At 40.1% G+C, this 20,281-nt stretch overlaps 1 protein-coding gene across 4 annotated transcripts; it reads left to right on the top strand.

Annotated features, from left to right (window-relative positions):
- The first annotated feature begins 508 nt into the window (after positions 1-508).
- On the top strand, positions 509-18,564 carry KCTD18 (potassium channel tetramerization domain containing 18). Of its 4 annotated transcripts, none has more exons than XM_054476806.2 (7): positions 509-690; positions 3,600-3,834; positions 5,738-5,949; positions 8,429-8,622; positions 9,671-9,765; positions 14,239-14,341; positions 16,897-18,564. In XM_054476806.2, the coding sequence occupies exons 2-7, from the start codon at positions 3,675-3,677 to the stop codon at positions 17,411-17,413; spliced, it is 1,281 nt and encodes a 426-aa protein (XP_054332781.1). In that variant the 5' UTR covers positions 509-690; positions 3,600-3,674; the 3' UTR covers positions 17,414-18,564. The 4 variants fall into 4 exon arrangements, with proteins under 4 accessions (XP_054332781.1, XP_054332786.1, XP_054332785.1 ...); XM_054476810.2 differs by having other exon boundaries at positions 655-1,073; XM_054476811.2 differs by lacking the exon at positions 5,738-5,949 and having other exon boundaries at positions 540-690.
- Positions 18,565-20,281: the final 1,717 nt, after the last annotated feature.

The following is a 20,281-nucleotide window of genomic DNA, read 5'->3' as shown; positions in this document are numbered from 1 at the left end:
TAGTGCATGCAAAGCACTTAGCACAGTGTCAGGTGTACAAAAGTGTTGAATAAATGTTTGCTCTCGCCTCAATTTTCCTTCCTATAATGGGAAATAAATATCACCCTTTATATCACTGTCACACAGACTAAACAAGAATGCTGTGTGTGAAAAAGCTTTGTAAGCTGCAGACACTATCCAGATAGACTTATCCAAGTGCAATATATTAACACACGTTGGCACTGAGCAGCCCTGTTTGGAGGGATGGGCACTGACCTGGGGGTGAGAACACTTAACATCCTAATTCTTGCCACTTATTAAGTGACCTTGGACAATCGCAACTTCCGTGGCTGTTTCTTCTCTTCACCTGTAAAACCAGCCTCTGAACACACAAGACCATCCCTCGGGGTTCAGCCCTGGCCTTCTCTACCGTGTGTTTCCCTTACCTCCGGGATGGAAGACCCACCCAACTCCGAGGCGGCCCACTGGGGCGAGACCAGTCTGGGGGCGTGGCGTGGCGTGGCGTGGCGTGCCCGGGGCGTGGCCTCCCTCCCTCCCTGAGCCGCCGCCGCCGCCGCCGCAGAGCCGGGCCGCACGGGGGCGCCGCTGGGGCCGCTCTGCTCCCGAGTTGCCGAGCAGCCGAGAAGGCGTTCACTTCCGCGTCCGCCCCGCGGCGTCCGGCGGCCGCGCCGAGGGTCTGGCGGGCCGCAGGTCAGTCTGGGAAGCTGCCGACCCGCCCCACCCCCCCGGTGCGGAAGAGCCGGGCGCGGGATGGGCCGCGGGCCCGGAAGGCGGCGGGGCTCCCTGAGGAAGGGCCCGGGCCGCGCTGGTAACGCGCGCGTCCTGGGCTGCAGGCTCGGGCTTCGGGCCGATTTGGGGTCTCCAGGCCGCGGAAGACCGTGGCGGGGCTTTCTGGCTCCCCAGCTCCTCCCGGCTCTTCCCGCTTCGGAAGAGGAGTGTGAGCCCCTTGAGCGATGTTTTTCAAAGTGGGGTTCGCGGGCAGATCCCGACCCCTCCTCAGACTTTCTGAGGAACTGTGTGCTGTGGCCGGAGTGTCTTCGTTTTCCCAAGCGTCCCTGATGGTTTTGATGCAGGTGATCATAGGACTGCACCCTGGGGGACATTGTCCCCGAGGGCTGGACACTTTCCACATGGCAGGGAGCCTAACTGGGTGCTTTTGAGGATGGGGCCTGCGGAGTGCCCCCCTGATGTGGCCTTGGAATGGTGATGTTCCTTTCCTTAGGAGAGACTGCCTGGGGTTGGGGTAGGAGGAGTAGCTCTTAAATCCTCGGGATCGGGGTGCTGCTGTGTTATTGTAGCCAAGTCTTGAGATGTACAGATGCTTAGAGAGTGAAAGGGCTGGGTCAGGAGCCATAGGGGTGAAACAGTGCTGGAGGAGCCGGTGTGGGGTGAAGCAGGAAGAACTTGGGGTTCATCCTGCCGATCTGGATTGGGGCTGGCTCCACAACCTACTAGCAGTCAGCCCTTGTGTGGCCCCTGTACACATCACTCTTTTTTTTTTACCCCAATGTCCTCATCTGTCAACAGGGACAGTAATTCCCATCCAATAGAGTTTTTGTGTGAATTAGGCAATGTGTGTCAAGTGTCTCTTACAATGGCTGGCACATAATAAGCATTCAGTAAATGGGAGTTATTAAGAGTGACACAGGCCCTGGCTTCCTTGGCCTACAGACCAAAAAGTAGGGATTAAACAAGTGGGGTAAAAAGTGGACAGACACACAAAGTATATTTGTAGAATTGTGCAAGGATTCTAACTTGGGGGGCAGAAGGATACGTGGGACGGTCATGCAAGAAATTAGGTTTGCTGAAGGCCTTGAAGAATAGATAGGATTCCAGGGAGCTAGTAATGAGGCAGAGGGAACTAGTTCCATCCCATGCCTCAGAGGTGGCTCTCACACATGGATCTTTGGAGTGCTGCTCCCGGGACTTCTAGGCAGTGCAAGATGTCACATCCATAAGTGGTTTTGGAAGGCTGGACCTTTGGCCCATAATGGTTTCTGTTGCTGACCGTGTTCTACACACATGGTCTTCCTCAGATTTTAATGGTCTCCTTCCATTTTATTGGAGACTAGCTGGCATCTACAAAACGATCTTAGTTATTCACTGAGTAAAAGTGAATTGACATGGATGTAGTTGAGCCTTTTGGCAGCCATTTTAAACTTGCTATGAAATGTGTGGATACTGCAGATTCTCAATAATTGGGAGTACCTTTTTCATCACAGTATTGTTTTAGGTGGGAAAACACCACAGTGTCACCTGTGGTTCTGTGATTTCCAGAATGGATTAAATAAATCCAACCCTTAAACCTTCCCTGGGCCAGGTGCAGTGGCTCACGCCTGTAATCTCAGCACTTTGGGAGGCCGAGGTGGGTGGATCACCTGAGGTCAGGAGTTGGAGACCAGACTGACCAATATGGTGAAACTCTGTCTCTACTAAAATTACAAAAATTAGCCTGGCTTAATGGTGTATACCTGTGGTCCCAGCTACTCAGGAGGCTGAGGCAGGAGAATTGCTTGAACCCGGGAGTGAGCCGAGATGGTGCCACTGTACTCCACCCTGGGCTACAGAGTGAGACTCCATCTCAAAAAACAAACAAAAACCCCCAAAAATTTCCCTAAAGCTTCATCCATTTCGCAGTGAAGAAGCTAGATGATTTGGAGGTGTTATTTGTAGTTCTAGACTAGTCTGGCTACTGGTCCACATAGAATTCTGATCTCAGGCTGGGCGTGGTGGCTCATGCCTGTATACTCAGCACTTTGGAAGGCCAAGACAGGAGCATTGCTTGAGCCCAGGAGTTCAAGACTAGCCTGGGCAACACAGCGAGACCCTGTATCATTTTTTTAAAATTTTTAAAAATTAAAAGAAGAATTCTAATCTCAGTTGATAAATTATATATTCCTTAGTTACCTAACTTAAGAATTATAGTTATCATTGTTAATAATTCCTGTTCCTTTATTTCCTTACATTTCCAGAGTCAATATCAAGTCCCTCAGTAGACACCTTATGGTTAAATTTATATCATTTTGCGTAATATTTATAATTTATTGAATAGTTACCATGAGCCAGATTCTGCTCTTTTGCTGTTTTATATGTTCTTTTAATTATTCCTCTTATAGTCCTTTGAGCTGGACATTATCACTGCCTCCATTTTATTGAAGAGGAAGATAAGTAATTTGCCCAAGATCCTAGAGCTGGTGAGGGGAAGAGCCTAGCAGCTCAATTCCATGCTGTCCACTGATCTCTGCAGTCTAGAGGCTCCCTCAGACTTATCATCGTTGAAAAGATATGTGAATACTGAAGATCATAAGCAGGCTCTCCTTTGTTTGCTGTGTGACAGAGAGTGCATTATCATGTTTAAACAGTCATTTCAACAGCAATGATTGGGTTGTTAGTCGTTTATTATCTTTTACAAATCCTCTGAGCCAACATTTTCCAACTTCTTAGCATATCTTGAAATTCTCTTATATTATACAAAATCCTTCAGTTCAATAATGCCAGTACTGAGGAATTTATTTTCAGTCATGTTAAGGTATATTTATTGTATTATCTATTTAGTGTCTTGTTGGAAATGGCAGGGATGACTGTCCTTTGTTTTACAGAGGGAGACCAAGACATCGTTGTTTTGAAGTTTCTGAAAGTGTTGGGAGGCAAAAATTCAGGTGCCTGGGGGAGAAATGGAAGGCCACAAGGCAGAAGAAGAGGTGCTAGATGTTCTCCGACTGAACGTGGGTGGCTGTATTTACACAGCCCGGCGGGAGTCCTTGTGCCGCTTCAAGGACTCCATGTTGGCATCTATGTTCAGTGGTCGCTTTCCTCTAAAAACAGATGAGTCAGGTAAATGTCTAAAGTCTGAAAGCGTGATCTGAATATTTATTAACACAAGAGTCCAGTTTAAGTTCCCTTTGATTTTCCTAATTACAGCGAAATGTACTAGATGAATATACTAATTACTGAGATCATTAGGACTCTATGGAGATTCATTAAGTACATGGAGAAATTAAATACTACTACTGAAAATCTGTGATAATGTTAAAAGTTGACAAAGAAGTAAGAGTTCATAAAGGCTGGTCATAACCTAATTATGGGGATTAACTGTATTTTGAAACTTGTTACTTTCGTGCAGCTTTGGGTGATGATATTGATGCTGATTAAATATATTTGCTTCTCTGTGTGTCCTTCAAATTAGAAAATGTTTTGTCTGGAGAAAGCAGCTGCTCTCCTTATTGCTAACAGAGCAGCCATCGTCATTGTAGAATTAGTGTTAGGCTCGCCACCTAGCCTAGCTGTGTAGTCTTGCTGTGTGGCCGATGTGCATGGCTGAGAAAAAGTCTGTGCAGTGATACTGTCAGAGGCAAAGGGGCAGCGGACTGAAAACTGGGTTTCAGAATTGTAAATCACACAGGTAGGGTTCTGGGGCTGCTCTCTGCTTCCAGTGCTCTTGGACTCACTGAACCTGCTACTGGTTGTAAAGAAAGTTCATCAATACAAATGAAGTTTTTTGCCCTGCGTATGAGCCCCAGACCCACTCTTTGTTCTGTGTTAGAGGAGAACGATTGAGGAGTCTTGAACATGAGGGACTGTTTTACTGTTAATAACCCTGGTGTTAGGAGGTTGCTTTGCTGGTTAAATGGCAGTTGAAAGAATGGGAAAAAAAATCACCAGTGGCTGGTGCCCAGGGCTTGGTATCTACCTGGGCTGAAAGGCTGTTGGGGCAAAGATGGTAAGCAGGGATTGAGTTTTCTTCTCTGCCCCTAAATTTTACCTTCTTAATCCCTTCTTTTGTGAGGAATTACTGACTAGCCTCATGTAGAGGTTTTTCTGTTTTTTTTTTAATTCTGCTGAATTATAATAAAAGAAAAATCTTTTATTATAAAGTAGTACCAGCATAGCGTTTCTTCTTTTTTAAAGTTTGGGTTCTCATAGTACAAAAGGGCTAACCCAGTAATTTGAATCATCTGGCATGCCTGGAGCGAGGAACCCCAGATTCGTAGTGTTGCTGATATGCAAACACTGGACATAGTGATGAGCATCCCACATGCTCTTTTTAGTGAGCACCTCCATATACCTGTTCTAGTCCAGCTGAGATAAAGTTAGGGGTAAACTTCTGTTTCTACCAGCAGTGTGGGGTGCCCTTAGCTTTTGCAGTGGCCATTGTGGGAATATAGTCATTGCATCCAAAGTTCTAAATGGATCTCAGAATATATTTTCCCATATGGTAGTGAGAACGCAAAGGTCCACCACTGACTCATTCAATTTCTTTGTGTACAAATTAGAAAAGGGTACCCTTTTATCCAGGAAGATGCAGTTCCATGCCAGGGTGCATGGCTTGGTGAGCAGAGTGTGGGTTTGGTTTTAGCCTCTCTTGCCTGCTTGGCCTAGCGTGGTATATATAGTACACCAGTACAACCAAACATGGCAACCCTGGTGATACATATTTGCATTCAAACTTATGTGCAGTATTATAGAACTACAGGTGATTATCCCACACAACTCATTCAGATTCTATTTTACAATATCACCTATTTGTAAGCAGAGGGTTGCTGGTATATCATATTTGGTGTTTGAATAACCAAAAGTCTAGCTTAGATTACATAAACCTATTTGAACACTAGATATTAACTTTCATGTGAGAAAGAAACATTTATAATTGTAGAGGTCCTCAGACCTATTTTGATTTGTTGAAATCTTATTGATCGACTGAATCTCTACAATCATTTTTGAACTGAATATTTTCTAGGGGCTTGTGTTATTGACCGTGATGGACGTCTATTTAAATACCTTTTGGATTACCTTCATGGAGAAGTTCAGATTCCCACAGATGAGCAAACCCGCATCGCCCTACAGGAAGAGGCTGATTACTTTGGCATCCCTTATCCATACAGCCTGTCTGACCATTTGGCCAATGAAATGGAGACATATTCTTTAAGGTCAAATATAGAACTTAAAAAGGTCTTGGCATTTTTTTAAGTTTTTGAATATATATATTTATGATGCACAAAGCAATATGTACTATTTTACATAGCCTCTGTTTTCACATTAACCAAACAAGATAGTTTTTATACATTTTGAAGACATGTCTCTTTACTACTACTTCTCATTTTTTAAGGCCAAAATTCTTGGAAAGTATATTGCCACTCAGGTTGATTGAGTTTATATTCCTCATTGAAGATTTAACACTTTTTGACGGCTTTTTTATAGAACTCCTGAAATTCTTTTTAAATTAAGAGAAATACTATACTATGTGAGGGCATAGTGGTATTATTTTATTTACTAAAATGATTTTTGAAAAGAATGATCCTGATGAATAATAAAGCATCTTATTTGATTTAGTAAGTGTAGTAGTTTGTTACTAATTTAAAACATTAGTTTGGCTAATTCACTTTGAGATCAGTAAATATCTTTTTAAGATGCTTCTATTTTAAATTGCATTTTAAAGATCTTTACATGATTTGAAAATCCTAATTATCTGTTTTTGTCTTATTGAAAGTATTATATGTGTTATTAATTAGCACTTTTGAGCATCTAAGAAAAATATTTTTCTTAGAAAATTGTTAATAGTGAAAACTGATCTGAACTTGTTTGAATTCTTTGATTTGGATGTCAGTGTTTAGGAAGCAAGCTGATGGGTGGTTGGTTATTAGGAGTGCAGCATGAAGAGAAAATTGATTTGGTTCCAGATCCCCTTTAGGAATTTGCATAGTTATATGGGTTCTGCTACTGAAGTTATTCATAAACTATATTTTCGAACAATAGTCTTTTCCTGCTGTTGCCACATCTGCAGAATGAGGCCTGACTAGAAGGTTGGGAGGGTTAATGCTCATCATCTTCAGAAGTCTCAGTTCTGTAGTCTTTTATTCCTGGTTTTTATTCAAAAAGGACACAGCATGCCCACATTCATGCTGTCAGCCAACACATGTTTGTTTCAAGTGCCTGTGACATGTATGGCACTGTACAAGGGGCTGCGTGGGACACCAAGAAATACAACATGCAGTTCTTTGCCCTTGAAGTTTATGGTATAGTTGGGAATTCTTGTAGATGTATGTGTAAGTAAAATTCCAAACCAATACAGGAGTTAGATAGCAATATTAAATGAAAGTGCAAGACATGGTAGGGCCCCATTTTCATTCACTGAGTCAGTAAATACTAGGCATCTCGTTTGTGTCAGGCACTATTCCAGACACTTGGGATATAACAGCGAACACAATATAGTACCTGTCCAGAGTACTTACAGCAGTAAAGCTGTTCCTCCCAGGGAAGGCCCTGGCAGCTTCACTGGGTGAAACCCTTCTGCTGTCTGCCCTGGAGCACCTTGTGGTCTCACTGGTGGCACTTCTTTTTTTTTTTTTTTCTTTTTAGATGGAGTCTCGCTCTTGTTGCCCAGGCTGGAATGCAATTGCATGGTCTCAGCTCACCGCAACCTCCGCCTCCCGGGTTCAAGCGATTCTCCTGCCTCAGCCTCCCGGGTAGCTGGGATTACAGGCATGCACCACCACGCCTGGCTAATTTTGTATTTTTAGTAGAGACAGGGTTTCTCCATGTTGGTCAGGCTGGTCTCGAACTCCCAACCTCAGGTGATCTGCCCGCCTCGGCCTCCCAAAGTGCTGGGATTACAGGCGCGAGCCACTGCACCTGGTCCTGGTGGCACTTCTTACACAGGGTGCTGGTGGCTTATTCAATGTCTGTCTTCTGCATTAGCTATAAACTCTACAAGGACTGGGACCCTGTCTCACCATTGTTCATCGTTATCTCTTCAGGACCTTAGAGCTCAGCACAGAGTAGGAACTGAATATTCAAATGAATGAATGAATAGGTTGATAAGTGCCAAATGAGTTCAGGCAGCATATATGGAGTTTAGATATTGAGTTTACATATTCGTATCTTTCCGTGTAAAAGTAAAATCAATCTGGTTAGTCCATGATTAGAATTTGGAGCTAAAAATAAGGACCAACCATGGGGTTAGTCAGTAGAAGGTGAATGGAAGATTGTGTCAAAAGGGAAATTTTGGGGAAATTACTCTAAAGGGAAAAGAAAAAGGTCTACATTTTAGTTATTATATGAAGATTTCAAAATTAAAAGTGATGTTGGCAGTGGAGGAATGATCTTATAAAGATTATAAAATTAAAAGTGATGTTGGCAGACTAAAGGAGTAAGAAATAAAATGGAATTTCCATGTGGCAAAGGATTCTGTAGATGAAAAGGTGTTGGGTTTTTGGGGGGTATTTTTTGTGATTGTCCTTCCCGCCCCGATTTAATTCAAAAAAAGTATGTTTGATTTTTAAAGGTGTAAAGACTAAGCTGAAATATATAATCTTTTTATTTCCCTTATGATCAACTAGAATTTCAGCTTTTACATGAAAGTAGTGGAGCATATTCATTTTTATTTTACTCTAGAATTAAATTCAAATTTTATATATACTTTTTGCTTTAGGCTTTAACAGACTTCTGTGATTCATATGGCTTAGTCTGCAATAAACCAACGGTTTGGGTTCTCCACTATCTTAACACATCTGGTGCAAGCTGTGAGAGTAGAATTATTGGTGTATATGCCACAAAAACTGATGGAACAGACGCTATTGATAAGCAGCTGGGAGGAAGAATTCACAGCAAAAGCATTTTTAAAAGGTATGTCCAAATTTAAATGTGAAAAAGAACAAAATAAAGTCTTGGTCTCTTCTAAGAGGTGTTTCTGAATGAAATGTGCTTGACTAGAAAAGATCATTAACACCTCTCAGGAGACAGAGTGAGCCATCATAGCAGTTGAGATAGGCCTGCTTCATGAGGAAATTATGATTAAGATCATGTCACATACAGTATGGATAAGCTGCAGGCCATCTGCATGATCTAGTGCAGTGGTTCTCAAGTGGGAGTCTGCATCAGAATCCCCTCCCCTGAGAGGCTTAAAAAGAAAAGAAGACAAAGAAAAAAGAAAAGCCACATGCCTGGTGTCTTCCTAGACCATAGAAGCATTGGCAGAAGAAGTCAGCAGGCCTACTGAGTGACTCAGGGCTGGCCTGCCTTGGTGTCTTCTTCTGAGAAATGATGAAGTACTTGCTGGTCCCTTCCAGCTTTAGAATTTTATGACTTGAACATGTTAAATTCGTAAGAGTTATTACTTAATATTTTTCCTGTAATCTTATTTACACTGGTTAATTCACTTAGCAATTTTTAAAAAAATTCTCTGGCAGATGGGATTGGGTCGAATATTAGTGACTAATGCAGGATCATGTAAGCTTGCCTTTTTAGATGATTAAATATGTCATCAGTTTCTGAATTCTTTACAGATAGGGATGCTTCTATGTAAGATATGTAAGTGCCTGGCATAATGCTGGTCAAACGTGAATATTTTCTAAGTTCATTGGAGTTCGCTGATTGTTTTAAAAAACTTGATATTAAAGATGTGTTGATTTGTCTACATGGTGCATATTGTGGAATTAATAAAATACTCTACTATGATAAAAAGAGATCAAAATGTAGGTTAGTATATTATATAATGTGTACATATGTATCTATGTAAGCATATGTATACTTAAGGATCACAGAACAACTACTCAGTGCTTACATATTTTTTCCCTTAATTAACAAACTCTTATTAAATGTATATTAGCTGTATGTATATATACACATCCATACCTAGGTAGTATATTTTCATTACTTTTTGCAATATTTCTAGAGAGGCGGGAAATAATGTTCAGTACATTTGGAGCTATTATTCAGTAGCAGAGTTGAAGAAAATGATGGATGCCTTTGATGCTTGGGAAGGAAAAGGTACAGTGCAATTCTTTTATTTCATGGAAGCAGGTGGACTTTTTAAAAAAAATAAATAAGACAAAGTAAGCTCAAATACCGCATTTCTTTTCCTTAGAAAGTATTCTTTTGAGTGTTACAATGTATTTGTCATCTCATGATAACACTGAGGCAGTTTACTTACAAATCTTTAAATCCCATGAGTTGCTACATATTATTAATAGTTTATAATTCAGTAACTTTAATTATGCTTCTGTTAGCTAGACTTATTTAATTTAATTAAATAAGAGTTCATTTAGTACCTACTGTGCATTGGAAAAATACTTCAAATTAAGCATAAAATACATAATCAAGGAAAGGGAGAGAAAATAATGTTGGAGAAGATATCTAAAGAGCCCTTATAAAATAATTACAATAATCTTTAAATGTACACTTTGAAAACTGGTCATTTTTCTCAAACTACAGAGTGAGAGTTGGTAATAATAATGCTGTTTTATATCCCCGATAAGTAGTTTACATTCAGTATCTCTTAGTCCTAACACAATCCTGTATGCTACTTACCATTCCTATTTTATAGATGAGGAAACTGAGTCTCAGAAGGGCTTTGACACTTTCATAAGGATCACAAAAGGTTATGTGTTCTGTTCTATGCCTAAGCATTTTTTTTCTTAATAACCATGTATTGAGTGTTTGTTAGGTGCAAAGTATGATTAACAAGTCCTAAAATTGGATCCAAAGATAAATAAGACATATTCCATCCTCAAATAATCCTAAAAGCTAGTAAAGACTCACTGCCAGTCACACAATGGATAAAAGAACTGGGCCTGGTGTCATGCACCTATTGTCCCAGTTACTTGGGAGGCTGAGGCAGGAGGATTGCCTGAGCCCAGGAGTTTGAGGGTGGAGTGAGCTATAATCACACCACTGCACTCCAGCCTGGGTGACAGAGCAAGACATAAAAGGAGAGGAAGAGGCTTTTAAAAACTGCGTTGGCTGGGTGCAGTGGCTCATGCCTGTAATCCCAGCACTTTAAAAGGCCGAGGCAGGTGGATCACCTGAGGTCAGGAGTTTGAGACCAGCATGACCAACATGGCGAAACCCCATCTCTACTAAATACAAAAAATTAGCTGGGCATGGTGGTGCATGCCTGTGATCCCAGCTACTTGAGAGGCTAAGGTGGGAAAATGGCTTGAACCCGGGAGGCGGAGGTTGCTGTAAGCTGAGATTGTATCATTGCACTCCAGCCTGGGCAACAAGAACGAAACTCCGTCTCAAAACAAAACAAAACAAAAAACTGTATCAGCTGTTCTTCCTTCAGGTGTCGTGCCAGCTCCAGTCCTTCCTTTCCTCAACTTTGCCCCCCTCACTTTCCTTTCCAGTCATACCCCTTGAGCAGGCAGGATGACATCTTTCAGCTTTCTATTTTATATTTAATTTACTTTGAGACACTTATGCTCAAGTTGGAGAACAAACTCCATGGTGTTCTCTGTGTCTCTGTTTGTGCCTCTGGACTGGCAAGATGTCCAGGAGCCCACTGACTTAGAAAGCTGAAGGAGGGCCGGGCACAGTGACTCACACTTGTAATCCCAGCACTTTGGGAGGCTGAGGCAGGTGGATCATGAGGTCATGAGATTGAGACCATCCTGGCCAACATGGTGAAACCCTGTGTTTACTAAAAATACAAAAATTAGCTGGGCGTGGTGGCACGCGCCTGTAGTCCCAGCTACTCAGGAGGCTGAGGTAGGAGAATCGCTTGAACCCAGGAGGCAGAAGTTGCAGTGAGCCGAATTTTTGCAATCAGACCTTGGCGATGACCTTGAGCAGTAGGATATAAATAACTCCCACATGCTTAGTGTTCCAATAACGGAACACTAGGCATAGATATTAAACACAAAACAAAACAAAAAAACAAGGAACATTAAAAATTATAAATAAAATTTAAAGACTAATAAAAAACTAGGATAAATAATGTTGCATTAACTGGACAAAGTATATCTTTAATAGAGAGAAGGTTTATTAAAATTGATTAGAAAGGCAACCACTACTACAAAAAAAAATTACAAGGTTCATGACCATAAAATTCCCAGAAAAAGAAATAAACATGTGGCAGGCAGTTCAGCTTCATTCCTTATCAATGAAATATACATTTAATAAAAACAATTTTTTATATACCAGATGAGTAAAGATCTCTTATTCATTCCTGGTAGGAGTAAAAATTGATGTAACTTTTGGAAAATAACTTGTTAGGTCACATCAGTGCATCAAAATTTTTCATATTCTTTGACCCAGTAATTTTACTTCTTGGAATCTATCTTATCTATCTTAAGGACATAAACACAGACAAAGGCTTAGGAACAGAAATGTTCTCTGGCATTTTTCATAATAGGGACAAAATAAAAACACTTTTAATGTCTAATGATTGAGGGTTAAATATATTTTGGCACATCCACAAAATGGAATATAATAAAGCGATTAAAGTTATTTTAAATAACTTTTTGCATAGATGAATGCCCATGATAAGAAATGATAAAAAGCAGGAAATAAATGTATATCATATGACTAGAAAAAAGACTGGAATGAAACATATTAGTCTGTCCTGAGCCAATGATTCCTGGTCTTCTGATTAGGAGTGACTTTGATTCCCTTATATATATTTTTCTATATTTTCCAGGTTTTGTACAAGGGATGTGAATTACTTTATAGGCAGGAAAAAAAAGAAAGTTTTTAAACAAATTGTGGTGTATCTATACAGTGGAATACTACTCACCGATAAAAGAAATTATCATTGCTACATACAGCAACATGGATGAATCTTAAAGCATCATGTTAAAGAAGCCAGACACAAAAGGTTGCATTTTGTGTGATCCCATTTATATGACATGTCAGAAAAGGCAAAACTGAGGATGTGGAGGGGACATTGATTGCTAAGGGTTATGAGGAAACTTTTTGGGGTGATAGAAGTGGTCTACATCTTGATTATGACTATGGATACATAACTATATCCATTTGTCAAAACTCATTGAAATGTGTACCTGAAAAGGATGAATTTTATTTTACATAAATTATATCTTAATAAATCTGACTTTTAGAAAAGCAAACTTAATGGACCCGATTTGGGAATGTTTTTATAGTATGTGTAGGTTTTGGAGTGTGATCAAGCAGTTCCAGAAAGTTAATTGTTTTAAAATGAGGATCATAGAGTTATTTGAGTATCAGATATGTCTATTATTATAATGATTTATATGCCCAGCTTGCTAAATTGTTATTGTTACCAGAAGTTTAATAAGAAGACAACACCAAATCCATTATTGGGACTTAGATTACTCCAAGCAATTTTTATTCAGCATAATTCCTTGAGCTTTTTTCATGTGTATATATTTATGCTTCTTTTTTTAAAAAAAATTAAGATGGAAATTCACATAACAGAATTAACTAAAGCATACATTTCATTGGTATTTACTACATTCACAATGTTGTGCAATCATTACCTCTCTCCAGTTCTAAACATTTCGTCACCCCAAAAGGAACCCCCTAAGCGGTCACTCCCCACTCCACTGTCTCCCACAGCCCCTGGCAACCAGCAGTCTGCTTTCTGTCTCAATGGATTTACCTACTCTTGATATCTCTACAAATGGAACAATACAATATGTGACCTATTATGTTTGGTGTTTTTCACTTAGCATAATGTTTTCGAGGCTTCAAGAATACATTTTTCAGCTTTTAATAAAAAACATAACAGATTTAAAAATTAAAATGAATTTGAATGGCGTTTTTGCCTAACTCACTAGCTCAGATTCTTGTTGGAAAAGGTGGTTATCGGGTGGTGATCTCTCATATTTGTACAGTGGTTGCCATTTTCAGAGTAGTTCACAAAGTTCCCCTGATTTGATGTCACAGCAACCCAGTGAAGTAGACAAGGCAAGTGTTACAACCCACCCCCTATACAATATTTATACTGCTCCCTATGACTACGACTGGGAATAAAGGTACTTGACAGTTTTTGAGTGCTTAGTCCGTGCTAGACCCTGTTCTAAGCACTTTGCATTTATTAACTCACTTAATCATCACAATGGTCCTTCGAGGTACATACTATTATTGTCATCATTTCACAGCTGAGAAAATTCAGGCCTGGAAAAGTAACTTTCCCAAGGTGACATGACTAGTGAGTGAAAGATGGAGATTGAGACCCACACAGGCTTTGCTGGAGCCTGAGCTCTCACTCTCAGCTGCCCTGAGTATGCATCATAACCTGCTGAATCTTCTCAGCTAATCAGTGGCAAAGCTGGTGGCCAGCTCTTCCTGACCCAGGTCGTGAGCTGCATTGCTCCCTGGCCCAGCTCCTCATGTGAGCGCTTCCTGTTCATGTTGTGCACACCTCCCTTTGCCAAACGGGAGGCATGAACCTCAGACTCTGGCAGGTCTTAGGCGAAACAGTGTTGCTCAGCATTTTGCAGTGGATGGTAGCTGTCTTAATTATCTCTTTTTACCTTCCAGGTGTTAGCTACTGGCGGGTGCCTCATGAGCTGATAGAGTGTTGGACTCTAGAAGAACGGCCTTTACTTGGAAGCCTGCGTCACATGGCTCCAATTCGAAAGAGGTTATCTATGCTGTGTTGATTATTTGTTTTGTTTTTTAATCGCTGACATTTTTACTGTCTTTGTGAAGGGAAAATGAATAATAATTCTTGACCTTACTAAGCTTATTAATCACCTATTTGAATATTCTGTCTTACCATCAAAATATAGATCTTGATAAATATGAAGTTACCAAAACTATCTAAAAAGTGGGAATAATTCTTTGTAACTGCATGTGTAACATGTTCTTATTGAGAGAGTGATGCTAAAATTGCTAGTGGACACAGTGGGAATGCTGTGGTAAATATTTTTGCCCCACAGAAGTGAAATCCCAGGCTTTATTGGCAATAGTAAAAAAAAATCTATTTAGACTTAATACTTGAAATTTCTTGTGGCTTATTCTGAGTTCCTTTCTGTTTCCTATTGCCACAAATAGCACTTTTATTTAATGGTATTTTCCTGTGTTCCATGAAATTATTAGCATTAAATTCACTCCACAGCTGTGTCTTTCACTGTGTTTTAAATACATTTAAAAATCACACTTTTTTTTTTTTTTTTAACAGTGTCTGGGTTTTATTCATAGTGTTCAGATGTTCTGATTTCTTGATCACATGTTCTACAATTTAATTGAATGCCCGTATGGAATTTCAGACTACTTTCTTACATTTGCCCTCTGGGTCTTTCACTGAAATGCAGAGATGCTTATTCAGTTTTTAGTAGTTAACCATCACTTGTCAAAACAGATCTTATTTCTTAAAAGCCATAATTTTATTATCATTTATTTTGCCTTTCGAGCCTACAGTTAGTAAATATATTTTGAGTGAAGAGCAGTGGTTCTCAACTAGGGGTGATTTTGCCTCCCAGGGGATATTTGACAATGTTTGGCAACATTTTTAGTTGACACACTGTGGGGTGGGAGTTGCTACTGACATTTAGACGGTAGAGGCCAAGGATGCTGCTAAACATCCTACAGTGCACAGGGCAGCCCCCCAGAACAAAGAATTATGTGACCAAAATGGTAATAGTGCTGAGGTGAGAAACCTCAGTGTGGAGTCTGGTGGAAGATGTAGACGGAAAACGTAGCAGGCAGGAGTGGTTTACGGAGACCCTCCTCTGTTAGTTATCTTTCCTCTACAAGTTTATGAAGCATTATTTTTGATGCATCAACAGGATAACGATGACGATGACTGAGAAGCACTTGTAAGGTCCCAAGGAGCCATCTGGTCACCAGGGAAAATGTTCAGTAGGGATTTAGGGTTGAATATATTATATTTGCATTCTTTGCTACAGATGGCAATTTTCAAATAACCATGTTTTTATGATCCCATTTCCAAGAATGAGAGTTCACTAAGTTGTAATCGCCTCTAACGACACACTGATGCTATGCGGGCTTGCAAGAGAGCAGAGTAAGAGGATTGCAGTCCCCTTTCATGCTCGGGGTGGTCCTCAGGAAGCGAAGCTGAAGGAGCAGGCAAGGTTTTGACAATGATTGTTTGACAGTTTTAGGTCATTTAAAAAAATGTTCCCCCTGTAGGCTTTTTATAATGAATGGTAAACTCAGCTCTGGAATCTTTAAAGGTTTGTCCATGACTGTTCTAGCAGTCCCTAAAATGGGTTCCAAAGAATGCAAATTTTACTGGCCATCAAAGGTTTCACTATAGAATGATTGGGAAATACAGATATCTTTAGTATAGGCCTTTCATAATCTTTAATATGTTAACATGAATTTTAAAGCTTCGAGAGGAGAAAAAGATATGTAGCAGTTTATTAGTTTTGCATTGCTGTAAAGGAGTATCAGGCTGGGTAATTTATAAAGAAAAGAGGTTTATTTTGACTCATGGTTCTGCAGTCTGTACAAGAAGCTTAGGGCCAGCATATGCTTCTGGTGAGGCCTCGGGAAGCTTACAATTATGGCAGAAGGTGAAGGGAAGCAGATGTGTGACATGATGAGAGATGGCAAGAGATGCCAAGCTTTTAAACAGCCAGCTCCCATGTGAACGAATAGAGTGAGAACTCACTCATTACCATGGAAGAGGGCACAAAGCCATTCATGAGGGATCCTCCCCCATGACCCAAACACCTCTGTCAGGCTCCACCTCCAACATTGGGGATCACATTTCAACATGAGCTTTGGAGGGGACATGCAGCCAAACTATATCAAGCAATATTTCTAATATTTATTTGATTGTGAAATCTTTTTTTTTTCTTTACTAAATCTCTTTAAACTGCAGTTCTGGGAAGAACAATTTGTGATATTTCTGGTTATCCCATAGGTCACATCATGATACTTGGGAACAGGGTGATATATTGTATTCTTATATAATATGCCAAATTTTAATTTGCTGGTATTAATATTATGTGTGAGTTTACATAATTCATATTCAAATTGAGACCAATCTTGTAAACTTGCTTACTGACCTTGGTGGGAGACGAGAGATGAGGTAGGTGCCCATAAACCTCTTGGCTCTTTAATTCTTGACCAAAACCTTTCTGTTAATGCTGAAGGTAAACTTTGGAGATGTTTTCATGAGTTACTAAAACTGTACATGTGGAAAATGACACGCTTCTGTATTTCTAGGCGACTGATAACGTTCAATGAAGCGGACGAAGGTGTGAACTATAAGACTGGTCCTAAGCCAGTTAGATTTTTGGGCCCTTCCACAAGCACCCAAATTAAAGTCAAGAACTCGGCCTCAGTCACAGTGTCTCCAGCCAGTGCCATCCAGACGTTGGCTGGGGCGACAGCAAACCGGTTTCAAAGTGGTAGCCGCAGAAAGGCAGCTCAGCACTCTGCACCTTCCAGAGCCACGGCCCTGGTGGGCACGGGGGCACCTGGGCATCCTCAGGCTTCCCCTGGGGCTGCGAGTGCTGAAAATGGAGGCACGCACTTACCTCCAGCTAAGGTGCTACTCTCCGACAAGAAGCCTACACCCCAGCGGGTGATAAAGCTGAAGAGGACTCCGCTGTGTGCCACCGCGCCTTCCCTGCCCGTCCCCACGGCCACGAGGCAGGCCAGCTCCCTCAAGCCGCTTCCCGGCGAAGCTGCCCGAGCCTTGGGAGTGCGGACTGAGAACAGGAAGGACAAGGGAAATTGACGAAAGTGGTGGACTTGAAATTTCCCGTTCGTCTCCCAAAGCTTTCAACCCATTCGACGCAAAGAAGTGACACTTTCTTAACGCAGTAAAGGGGAAGCTTAGGTTTATGTTTAGGATTCTGTTCCTGGAATTGTGTGAGCTAGGAATGGAGGAGGGGAGACTTTCAGTGGTTAAGGCTCCATTTCTCATTTTCCCAACTTTTAAATGATTGTTTGTCTGTGGACAGTTTGAATTTCTGGTTTTCAATTTATTTTTTAATGATTAATTTGTATTAAGGCAACAAGACAGTACAACAAATAATCTCTAGAGAGGTCCACTTTGTTGCTGAAGTAAACGTTACTTGTTGCAACCCGAGGACGGGCATGAGGTTTGGCCTTAGGTATTCCTGTCTGGGGAAATGGAGGGGTGATATAAGTGGCTCCCTGTACTATATCACAGCCAAGAGAGATTAGAGAGAGAAAAAATGTAGATCAAGGTGAGCTGCCTACAAATTACTCTGTCTCCAAAGGCAACATGAAAAGAAATGATGGGGAGGAAAAAAAACCCATAGATTGAATTGGCACTTTGACTCTCACTTAATTCAACGATTTTCTTTCCTAGATTGGCTTTTCTTACTCTTTTCTGTTAGTAGATTTATTTATAAACACCACAAGAGGATCTCTTGGGATCAGAATTATATAATATGTCTTTGAAGTAAATTGTTAAAATATCCTATTTTAATTTGAACAGTGAAGTTTTGAAAATACTTTGAAAAAGAGAAGTAAAAGTTTAACTTTTTAACTAAAGTTAGTATTTGTTTTTCAGAAATGACCACTGAAGATTCATTCTGATTATACAATATGATTTTTATGCATAAAATTTCCATGTAACTTGAATTTAATATTTTTAAACAGAATATTTTGACTAATCCTCTATTTTTTCATGACTATTCAGTTGTGTGTGTTTATTTGTAAATGTTATGTTTTGTAATTGGATCACATAGTTCTACTTTCAGTGAGAGTATGCCTTCACTATGTTAAAAAATAAGTTCATAAAACAGGGTACTTTTTATTCAAATGCTTATCATTGTACTTGCATTGCTTTGAAAGAGTAAAGTAAGTATACTCAAAACATTACGTTTTACAAAATAAAATAAAACTTTTCCATAAAAAGTAGTATTTTCTGTGTCTGTACTTTTTAAAGCCGTGGAGCCCTGTAGTAGTTTGAAAACTTATTAGTTTATTTAGGTTATCCGTTTTCACTTATAAAATTGCTTTCTTGTGCAGATAAAGTATGAAATAATTAAATCAATTTTGGATAACTATCCATCTACTAGCAACTTTTTAGATAGATTGCTTACTTTGCTAGAAAAAGTGATTATTTAATTGAAGATCCATGATGACTGTCCTGTGGAATATATAAAATATTCAGTTACTTTTGAAAATGCTATTATAGAGAATCCAGGCATTGTGGAAATCAAAGACCATAGTGAATTTTCAGAACTACCAATCTGGACATTATTAGTATTGCTTGATTTAGGACATTTTGAGTTGCTGGACAGGAAACATGTTGACAATCATGGGTGATTCTGTTGACATCCTCCATTTCTTTGCATCAAGTAGTTTAAGGGAAATCCATTTAGCACACTTAGCCTTTGTAAGAGGAGTGACTTTGGATAACTACTGAAGGCTGGGGCAGCTGCAGTAGGGAAGGGGAAGATGCACCCTTATGGATATCAGGAGTCAAAGTCAAATTCAGCATGCTTGAGTAACATAAACATTACTTGGGTGTAACCTTCCCTGGGGGCTAGCTTCACTTTACATGGAAAAACATTTTTCTTAATACCAGACTGTGCAAACCCTAAAAGAGTTGGTAATTCATCATAACCCATTGCTCTTCCTGGAAAAAAAAAATGAAAGCTTTATAAATAGTGATTTGAGAAGTAGGTTTATACAGTTGGATCAGGAGACACTTAGAAATACTTAATGATAAGTAGGATATTTAAGTATTGTTCATATATTTTAAAAAAGGTTAGTGACTATACCGTTTCACATAATCTGTGTTGAAAACAGGTTTGCCCTGATTAAAACTGGTTAGTTGTTTCATGGATAGCCTAAGGCTGGCAGTGGAGACCTAATGAAGGGTTTGTTTTGTTAATAATGCCTTATGTTAGAAGTTAGGAAGTATTTTCACATACGTGATTTCATTGCTTTTTACATTTCTTTCAAATTTTTCAAATTTTTAATTTTTGTAGTGATAGGGTCTTGCTCTGTCGCCCAGGCTAGAATGCAGTGGTACGATCTTGGATTACTGCAGCCTCCAACTCCTGGGCTCAAGCAATCCTCCTGCCTCAGCCTCTGGAGTAACTTGCTGGGACTACAGGCATGCACTCCATACCCGGCTAATTAAAAAAATTTTTTTTGTAAAGATGAGATCTCACTATGTTGCCCAGGGTGGTCTCAAACTCCCGGCTTCAAGCCATCCTCCCACCTTGGTCTCCCAAAGTGCTGAGATTAAAGACAAAGAAAATGAGTTTCAGAAAAGTTAAGGCTACACAATAGGGAATGTACACATTTTAGCGCCATTATCTGATTTCTGCAGAACCACACAGCATCACTGAAAAGCTAGAGGGAGGAAGTAAATGTATGTGTGAATTTCCTCAATATTTGAAGTTTTTGAGCAGGAAAATATTAGATTATGTGTTTGTCTCCTACTAAACAGGGACTGTTGTTTCTGTCCCTCTAAAGCCTGGTACACAGTAGGCCTTTAATAAATTTCTGAACAGTTGAGGGCCACCTCCTGTCTCCAAATTATTTTAGGAAATGTATCTGATAGCAATATTCAGAGGGTGTGGAAACTGCTTTTTTGACCGTGCAGAGTTTATACTGT

The sequence above is a fragment of the Pongo pygmaeus genome, chromosome 11, assembly GCF_028885625.2.
Source record: "Pongo pygmaeus isolate AG05252 chromosome 11, NHGRI_mPonPyg2-v2.0_pri, whole genome shotgun sequence".
Lineage (NCBI taxonomy): Eukaryota > Metazoa > Chordata > Mammalia > Primates > Hominidae > Pongo > Pongo pygmaeus.
Note: the sequence above shows the minus strand (reverse complement) of the source record. Positions and strands in the feature narration are given on the sequence as shown.

Coding starts and splice junctions, on each gene's coding strand:
- KCTD18 (XM_054476806.2), top strand. CDS start 3,675: ATGGAAGGCCACAAGGCAGAAGAAGAGGTGCTAGATGTTCTCCGACTG. Junction 5,950..8,428: donor CAAATATAGAACTTAAAAAG/GTCTTGGCATTT, acceptor TTTTTGCTTTAG/GCTTTAACAGACTTCTGTGA. Junction 14,342..16,896: donor ATGGCTCCAATTCGAAAGAG/GTTATCTATGCT, acceptor CTGTATTTCTAG/GCGACTGATAACGTTCAATG.